General features: G+C 50.7%; 1 protein-coding gene across 1 annotated transcript in view; it reads left to right on the top strand.

The window, feature by feature from the left end:
* Nucleotides 1-9,596: 9,596 nt before the first annotated feature.
* Nucleotides 9,597-9,885, top strand: part of PTPRN2 (protein tyrosine phosphatase receptor type N2) — a 754,508-nt gene continuing 754,219 nt past the window's right edge. The window contains exon 1 of the mRNA XM_039255854.1: nucleotides 9,597-9,687. Within this exon, the coding sequence (XP_039111785.1) occupies nucleotides 9,597-9,687 (91 nt within the window). The remainder of the gene's footprint in view (nucleotides 9,688-9,885) is intronic.

Raw genomic sequence — 9,885 nt, 5'->3', positions numbered from 1 at the left:
TTGGGGTCTTTTGTGGTTCTAGACACATTTTAGGATTGCTGTAGTTCTATGAAAAATGCTGTTGGTATTTCAATAGGGATTAGTGTGTAGGATTGCTTTGGGTAGTATAGACATTTTGACAATATATGTTCTTTCAACCCATGAGCATGGAATGTCTTTCCATTTCTTTGGGTTGTCTTCAATTTCTTTCAGCAGTGTTTAACTTTCAGAGTATGGGTCTTTCACCTCTTTGGTTAAGTTTATTCCTGGGTATTTTATTATTTTTGGTGCAATTGTAAATGGGATTGTTTTCTTAATTTCTCCTTCTGTTGTTTCATTATTAGTGTAAATAAATACAACAGATTTCCATATACTGATTTTACTGAGCCCACTTATCAGTTCTAGTAGTGTTTTGATGGAGTCTTTCAGGTTTTTTTTTTTTTTTAATTTTTAATGTTTTATTTATTTCTGAGAGAGAGAGACACTGTGAGCAGGGGAGGGTCAGAGAGGGAGGGAGACACAGAATCCAAAGCAGGCTCCAGGCTCCGAGCTGTCAGCACAGAGTCTGATGCGGGGCTCGAACCCATGAACTGTGAGATCATGACCTGAGCCGAAGTCGGACGCTTAACCGACTGAGCCCCCCCGGTGCCCCATCAGGTTTTCTGTATAGAGCATCATGTCATGTACAAATAGTGCAGGTTTTACTTCTTCCTTACCAATTTGGATGCCTTTTATTTCCTTTTGTTGTCTGATGGCTGATGCTAGGACTTCCAATACTATGTTGAATAAAAGTGGTGAAAGTGGACATCCTGTCTTGTTCCTGACTTGAGGGGAAAAGCTCTCAGTTTTCCCCCACTGAGGATGGTATTAGCTGTGGTTTTTTCATATATGGCCTTCATTATGTTGACCTTTGTTGAGGGTTTTTATCATAATGGATGTTGTACTTTGTCAAATGCTTTTTCTGCATCTATTTAAATGATTATATCATTTTTATCATTTCTCTTATTGATGTGATGTATCACATTGATTAGTTTGTGAATATTGAACCATCCATGCATCCCAGGAATAAATCCCACTCCATTGTGGTGTATGAGTTTTTTTAACGTATTGCTGGATTTGGATTGCTAGTATTTTGTTGAGGATTTTTGCATTTTTGTTTATCAAAACTATTGGCTTGTGGTTTTCCTTTTTATAGTGTCTTTATCTGGTTTTGGTATCAGGGCAATGCTGGTCTCACAAAATAAATTTGGAAGTTTTCCTTCTATTTTTTGGATTAGTTTGAGAAGAATAGGTATTAACTCTTGAAACATTTGGTAGAATTTGCCTGTGAAGCCATCTGGCCCTGGACTTTTGTTTGTTGGGAGTTTTTTTTTATTACTTATTCAATTTCATTGCTGGTAATCAGTCTGTTCATATTTTTTGCTTCTTCCTTCAGTTTTGGTAGGTTATATGTTTCTAGGAATTTATCTATTTCTTCTAGGTTGTCCAATTTGTATTTCTTTCTATGGTGTTGGTTGTTATTTCTCCTTTTCCATTTGTGTTTTTTTTTAATATTACTTTTATTTATTATTTTTTTGTTACCTTTTTTTTTTTTTTACAAATAGTTTATTGTCAAATTAGTTTCCACATAACACCCAGTGCTCATCCCCACAAGTGCCCTCCTCCATGCCCATTCCCCCCTCCCCCCCACATCCATCAGTCCTCAGTTTTTGTCAGCATTCAAGAGTCTCTCATGGTTTGCCTCTCTCCCTTTCCCCCACCATTTCCCCCCTTCTTCTCCCCCTTGTTCTTTTTATTTGAATTCTCTCTCTCTTTCTCACGTCAGTCTAGAAGGTTATTTTGTTGGTATTATCACAGAACCAGCTACTAGTTTTGTTGATTTGTTCTATTTGTTTTTTAGTTTACTTTTATTTTTTATTATAGTAGGAGGGAGAGCATGTGTGAGCACAAGAGGGGCTGAGGGAGAAAGATAGAAAAATCCCAATATCTCCATCCCATAACCCTAGGATCATGACGCAAGCCAAAATTAAGAGTCAGACACTCAAGCAACTGAGCTGTCCAAGCACCCCTGGTTTTTAGTTGCTACTAGGTTTATTCTCTAATCTTTATTATTTCCTTTCTTATGCTGGTTTTGGGTTTTGTTTTGTTTTTCTTTTTCTTTTTCTAGTTCCTTTAGGTGTAAGTTTAGGTTGTTTATATAAGATTTTTCTTGCTTCTTGAGGTAGACCTGTATTGCTATAAACTTCCGTCTTAGAACCCCTTTTGCTGCATCCTAAAGATTTTATGTTTTCATTTTCATTTACATTTCATGTAATATTTCATTTCTTTGATCTTGGTTGACCTATTCATTGTTTGGTAGATGTTATTTAACCTCCATATCTTTTCTTCTTTCCAGATATTTTCCTGTGGTTGATTTCTACTTTCATAGTGTTGTGCATGCATGGTAGGACTTCGGTCTTTTTAAATTTGTTGACACTTGTTTATAATCTATTCTGGAGAATGTTCCATGTGCACTTGAAAAAAATGTGTATTCTGCTGTTTTAGATGGAATGTTCTGACTATATCTGTTAAGTCCATCTTGTCTTCCACTTTTAATTATCAGCATTTTATTATTGTTATCTGGATCTGTTATTTTAATAGAAATTGCAAAATGGTGATTTTCTAACTGTCACTCTTGTTTTTCTTCTTTTTAAAAAAATCTTTTAAATGTTTATTTACTTTTGAGAGAGAGCAGGAGAGACAGACAGAGTGCAAGCAGGAGAGGGGCAGAAAGAGAGAGGGAGACAGAATCTGAAGCAGGCTCCAGGCTCTGAGCCGTCAGCACAGAACCTGACACAGGGCTTGAAACCATGAACCGCCGGCTCGTGACCTGGGCCAAAGTCAGACACTTAACCAACTGGGCCACCCAGGTGCCCCTAACTGTCACTCTTTTGTATTGGTCACCTGGACTTTTGCTACAAAGAAGGACTTTCCTTCAAAAATCATTTGGTTACCCTGGAATGTTATTCATGCAGAAAAGTCAGGATAAATGTTTTGATTCTTTATTTTCCAATTTTTAGAAGAATGAATTCATGCTGTAGCAACTGTTGAAAATTACTAATACTTTCGTAGTTTTATTATGAATAGTACATTTTTATAAGTCTGGTGAATTTTAATCTGTTGCACTCATTTTATTAATGCTCATATTTCCCTCTCTTTGGGAGCCTTTGTAGGAGCCATTTTCGTTTGTTCTTGTGGCTCTTTGACAAGACCCTGGTCTCCTCTAAAAGTTTCTACACTAGGAGCATCTCAGTTCTGGAGTTCTGTGATAAACCCTTTGAGACATTCTGTGTGGCTTTGAGATTAAATCTGGCTTCACATTTTGGTGTAGCCTCTTATTGTCTGTGAGGCTTGGGCAGGTTATGAAAACTTTCAGAGTCTAACTTTATCTCTAAAATCTGGATAATAACACTCATCTCACATTAGTGAGTTATCAGATATGAAGCACCTCTGAAATATTTACCTTTTCCTTATTTCAGAGAATATTTCTTGATGCCCCTCCTATGCACACAGCATTTTGCTGAGTAGGTGGCAGTTATTTAATGAAGCTTACACACTGATAATGTACACATGGTGAGGCCACTAAGGTGGTGCTCGGGGAGGCATTATTAAGATCTAGTGTTGTGTGAGTGCATGGCTTTCACATTGGGATTTCCTCTCTACCCCAACCTCAAAGCTACTTGGTTTTCAGATGTTGCCTGTTCAGAATTAGAGTCCAAATCAGATGTCAGGCTGTGTCGGTTTGGATCTGATAATAAAAATTATTTGAATTCTGATTTGGGACTAGTCCACCATCCCATGTGGTCTTAGCTCTGTTCTATTTGTTCGGAGAGATACTTGCCTTTCCAAAGGGAACTGTAGTTTAATTAATTGAGGCTTGTTGGGTCCTCCATAATCGTCAGGTTGAAACATAAATTATAAATGAGGAGGCTCTCTCATTGCAAATGAACGAACAGAGTCTTGCTTTGGGGAAACTTGAGTTCTGAAATCCAAATGGCAACACTCTTGGTTACTCTGATTGAAAGTGGCCACGCAAAGGGCGCCTGGGTGGGTCAGTCGGTTAAGCGTCTGACTTCAGGTCAGGTCGTGATCTCACGGTTCGTGGGTTCGAGCCCCGCGTCGGGCTCTGTGCTGACAGCTCAGAGCCTGGAGCTGCTTCGGATTCTGTGTCTCCCTCTCTCTCTGACCCTCCCCTCCTCATGCTGTCTCTCTCTCTCTCCTCAAAAATGAATAAACCATTAAAAAAAAAAAAAAAGAAAGAAAGTGGCCACGCAAGCTGGCACACGTAAGACATATCAGATTGCAGATGGTTGGCTTCCAGCCTTGCCCAGAGCAGAGCTGGTCAGAGCACTGACAGGCGGCCTAGGCTGTTTGTAGCTTTGGTCTGAAGGACTTGGTTCTTGGCAGGGCAGACCTTTTCTTCGGCATCGTGGTCCCTGTGGGTCCAGGGCCATGAATGCTGGCTGGTAACCTGGGGGAAAGCAGATGACAGGAGGGGGTGTCCCAGAGGTGAGGCAGTGCCCAAGGTTGGCTTCATCTTTTTCTGCTGCTCTTCCAGGAGACTTTCAGCCAGGTCCTTGTACCACTTGCCTGTCTAGAACATTCTGAGAAAGCACCATAGGGTATAAATATCTTTCAAGACTAATTAGCCAGCTTGTTGGGAGAATGTTACTTTCTGTAAAGTTTACCCTTTGCTGAAGTACACTAAAGGTATGTCTTCAGGTGTTCCCTGATGTATACCTCCTTCTGACTCTAAGTGACAGAAACAACACTGATTTAATTGTGCCACATATCTCTGGCATCACCACTCTAAACAGCAAACAGCCTGTTGAGCAAGCTGACCCCTGCTCTGGAGACATGACAAGGACTGGCTTCTAGAGCTTTCTCATCAAACTATGGGAAGGTAAACCAGGGAGGACTGGCAATGGTGGGATATTGTACTGCAGTGACACCATGGATTTGAATCCTGGTTCTGCTGCTTCAGCTGGCTGTAGGATCTTGGGAAGATCTTTGTTCCCCTCACTTGTAGAATGGGGTTACCAGTGCCCATCCATCGCTGCAGTCATTGTCTGGCACCTTGCCAGTTGACTTAAAAGCCTGCAAGTTGTCTGCAAGCCTGTGAACAGAGTGACTGAGAGGCATTGGCAAACCTGGCAAAGCAAAGGGCTGCTTAGGAGGCAGGGAGCCCCCTGAGCCAAGGAAGACACAGATGCAGGGCAGGGAGTGGGACCTGTCCTCGGGAACGTCGCTGGCCTGTTCACTCTCATGACCCACGATCCAGGATGGAGCATTTGCCTGGGCTTGTTCAAGCCCAAGTCTTTACCTGATGGTGCCTTTTTTTTTTTTTTTTAATTAAAGATTTTTTTTTTTCTTAAGGGTTATTTATTTTTGAGAGACAGAGACAGAGCGGAGGGCCAGAGAGAGAGGAAGATACAGAGTCTGAAGCAGGCTTCATGCTCCAAGCTGTCAGCCCAGAGCCCAATGTGGGGCTTGAGCTCACAGACTGCGAGTTCATGACCTGAGCTGAAGTTGGTCACTTAATCGACTAAGCCACCCACGTGCTCCTACCTGGTGGCGCATCTTGACAGACATTTCTGGGGGAGAAGGCCCACACATAGGGGTGCTGTTGGCTATAGGGGAGCAGTACCTGCGGACAACACCAGCTCCACACCGTGCAGGGTCAGCCGTACCCTCCTGCCCCCTTGGCCTCTGCTGACTGGCAAAATGCCAATAACGCAGCATCCAACATGCTCAGCCTAATTCTTCCGAGTTTGGGGGTCCAGGAACAACATTAGGGATGCAGTCTCCCTCTCTCTGCTCTGGGGCTGTCACCGTCTAGGTGTGCTGCAGAGGTAGGAGGAGGCAGGTGCCCTTGGGAGATCTTAAGGAGTGGCAGGTGGTTTCTAGGTGACCGAGTGCTGGGGGTTCATCATCTGCAGCCGTGGGGTCGAGGCGGGCCTCTCCAGGGTCTGGCAGCGTGCTTCCTTCTCAAGTGGAACTGGACCATCAGATGACTCACACCCTGGTTCACCATTCAAAGACACATCCAGGCAGCTGTGTTTAAATGATGAAAACAGCCAATTAAAAATGGCCAATATGGCAGTTTTGACAGTTTTAGTTACTAATTCCAATTTCATCACAGCCACCCAGACTACTATGACATTTAGCGGGGGCCAAACTGTCTAAGAAGTGGAGGGTGTGCGTTACCACATACTCAGGTGCCTCTGTTCACACAGAATGTGCAAAAGTTGTGCTCACCCCAAATCTCACCTCCTTGAGAAAGCTCTTCCTGATGGAGCGGGAGCCCAGTGAGTACTTCCAGCCCGGCACACTGAACACAGCCTTCACCTGAAGGAGAGGGCGAAGCAGGCCTCGGGGCTCAGCGTGCAGCCTCCTCCCTCTCACCATGCCATTGAATCCCCCACGGCTGGCCACCTCCTCAACATACAGTCAGAGGCCCAACCACCCCATTGTGGGTACTTTCTGGTCCTAATTAGGTGTCACAGTTCTTCTGTGATGTCAGCCCTGGTGTCTCCCAGAGCACTGACTGTGCAGTCAAAGCCGTCAGGTTGGCCAAGAGTTTGATCTGTCACTGGTCAGCCACATTCAAGGCCACAGAGCTGACAGGCGTTGCGTCAGACCTGAGCCCTGACCTTCTGACCCCATGCCCTGTGTCCTTCCGGGGAGTTCCACCCCACTCACCTCCTCAGCCTAACAGGACATCCTTGGAGAAAGATGAGGCTCAAGGGCTGTGTCTGACCTTTAAAATCTCCGTGGATGAGACTGACCAATGAATGCAAATATGTTCTTCTATGAATATAAGATCGCATCACGTACAGACCAGACCTTGGCACACTATGGGTGTATATGATGAATATGAGTAAGTGTGACAGTAATGAATTATGTAAGTTAACAAATGAATGGCATGAAGCGTAAATACACGTAGGAGACACTATCTAAGGGGCTGAGGGAATAAGCATGTTCTGTAATGTTTGGGTGCCGTACACACAGCACCTTCCACAGCACCAAACATTCGTACACACAGGCTCGTGCACACAGAGTATACACGAGTTCATATACGTATACTTCCACACGGTGTAGTCATACATGCAAGCACTTGTGCACATACATGTGCACATACAAACGCCCACACACAAGTACACATGGACACGTGTTCAGTCCCACGTGGACGCACAAGGACACACCTCCTTGTGTGTCTGAGTCATGTACTGGGGATTCCTATCGTGACCATCTGGCCAGTGCTCCAGAATGAGCCATGAACAGTCTTTTTTTTTTTTTTTTAATTTATTTATTTTTGAGATAGAGTGAGGGAGAGAGAGGGAGAGAGAGAATCCCAAGCAGGCACTGTGCTGAACTGTGAGATCATGACTGGAGCCAAAGCTGAGAGGGCGCCCCTATAGGCTTCTCTTAGATGAGGAAGTCAGGGAGCTCAGCCTGGGCTCTGGGACTTGGTCTGCTCTTCCTACTCCGCCCTCTCCTCCACCTGCTCCTTTCTTCTGCCTTGAGCTGCTTGCGCCTTCAGCAGAGCTGAGATCTTGTGCTGGTGAAGCCGTCCGCACCTTTGTGGGCTGTGTGCCTCCTCCCAGTGTTCTGTCCCTGTAGGTTCCTTGCAGCCCTTGCGGTGCCTCCGCAGGGTGAGGCCCGGGACAAACAGCGAGCGCCCCCGTGCCCTTTCCGTGCGGCCCCAGAGTAACAGTCCTCCGGGACGCAGCCCCGGGAGGGGCCCGGAGCTCTTCGGGGCCCTTCCGAGGGACCGTGCCCACGGTGACCGGCACTGGCGGCAGAGGCCGGGGCTAGTGCCGGCTCCCGGGCCCGGGGCGTCACAGGCTTCGCTCGTGTCCTGCACCACCCGTGGGCCTGTTGCGCAGGCGTTGCCTTCTGGCCCGTCTGGACCCCGCTTCCTTCTCTGCTGTTTCTGTCCGGCCGCGCCCTCGCCGAGGCGGGTCCCTGCGCGCACACGCTGCGGAGCAGCGGCTGTCTTCAGGCCCCGCTCGGAGTGCGTGGAGCCCGCTCACCACCGGATTCTGCTTGGGGAGCAGCGCTGAGCGAGCCCCGGGGCCGAGGCACTCCGTGGAAGAACACCCGACGAGCAAAGAGCACCACCCGATTCTCCGCAGGTTGGCCGCCTCCTGGGGGTGCTACGGGCCCAAAGCGCGGATCTGCGGGCCCGTGTGTCGCGAGGCCACGGCTGCTCCTGCCGCGTCCGCACAGGGTGGACGGCGCTCTCTCTGGAGGGGCAGTTCCCTGGGCCGTCGGGTGGCAGCGCTCCCTTCCCCTCGGATCGGCGCACAGGGAGGGCTGCTGTCTTGGGCCCAGGGACAGAGGGTGCTGGGCAGGAACGGTGCGGGGGCGCCTGGTGGGGACGGTGGGGAGCGCAGGCATCAGCAAGGGGGCGGTCACGGCGACCAGGCCAGGATTCCGTTCTCCCTGCAGGTGGCCTGCGCCGAGCTGTGGCCCCTCACACCTACCGTACCCCAGAGTGTGCACAGGCCAGTGCACGGGGGCCGGCAGGGGCCGCGAGGCGGAGGGCACTGGAAGGCTGGCTGATGAGAGCCAGGCGGCAAGGAGAGGCCCGCGGGTGGCCGACAGCAGGAATCCGACCTCACCCAGGACAGCGGGCCCGCACGGGGGGCAGGTCACTGCCCAACGCCCAGTGAAGCAGGCAGGGGCCGCGGGGGGACACTCGGAGCTCACGTTCTCCCGCACACGTACACAGACCCCTCCGGCGCCTCGAACGCTCCCGGCCCAAGACCCCTGCAGCCAGGCCCCGGGCTTTAGGAAGAAGTCCCCCGGGAGGTCCGCAAGACCCCCAGCGGCACCCGCGGATCCCCAACAGCGGCGGGGGAGACCGCCGGCCCCACCAGGGCCGCTTCCGCACCGCGGATCCTGGTCTCTCTGGAGTTCGCAGCTCGAAGGCGCTTATCTCCAGGCTGGGCCCCCACAGTCTCCTCCTCAGGCTGAGGGCCACCCCTCCACCCCGCTCTGGCCCCCCTTCTGATGGACCCACAGCACGTCTGGTCACATTAAAATGAAATAAAACTAAGAGCCGGCGATCAGCTCCTGGACGGCCTCAGCCACACGTCAATGGCCGCCGACCCCGCGTGCTCGCGGACGCCGCGTGGGACCTCGCGGGTGGGCGCCCTGCCCAGGGTCTGAGCAGAGAGGGTCGGGCCTTCCCTCCCCTCCCACCCCCCGTGGCCGGAGGACAACGTCCCAGGCGGGGCAGTGCGACCTCCCGGCCCCCGGGCCCCCCCCAGGCCGGGTGCGGCTGGGGTGTGCTCGCTGCCCCAGACCCAGCTAGGGAGGGGGCGGAGCCACAAGGAAGGGGACCGGGGCGCGCTGGGGCGGCCGCGCGCCCGCAGCTGGGGCGGGGCGGGGGCGGGGCCGGCGGGCGCGCGGCGGGGCGGGGCCTGTGTGTGGGCGGGGCCGGCGGCGCTGTCCGGTGCTGAAGCGGCGGCGGGCGCGGGCAGCGCGGGGAGGAGCGGTGCTCGCCAGAGTCGGTCCCGCCGCCCCCGCCGCGCCGCCATGGACTGAGCGCCGCCCGCCCGGCCGCCGACATGGGGCCGCTGCTTGCGCTCCTGCTGCTGCTCCTGCTGCCACCGCGCACCGCACCCGCGCCCCGCGCCCGGCAGCTTCCAGGGCTTCTCGGTGAGTGTGTGTGTGGGGGGCGTCTGGGGGGGTGGGGGAGGGGACGCCTGAGTGAGGGAGGGGGCGGGGGTGGGGTTGCTCGGTGATTTTGGGGGTGGGGGAGGAGGCTTTTCGGTGGGTGAGGGCGCGAGGGGAGGAGGCTTCTCTGAATGAGAGGGGCGGGGGGGGGGGGGGGGGGGGGGGGGGGGCTTCCCGGTG

Source organism: Hyaena hyaena, unplaced genomic scaffold, assembly GCF_003009895.1.
Source record: "Hyaena hyaena isolate Hyena2069 unplaced genomic scaffold, ASM300989v1 scaffold_548, whole genome shotgun sequence".
NCBI lineage: Eukaryota > Metazoa > Chordata > Mammalia > Carnivora > Hyaenidae > Hyaena > Hyaena hyaena.
This window is presented reverse-complemented; position numbering and strand designations above follow the sequence as displayed.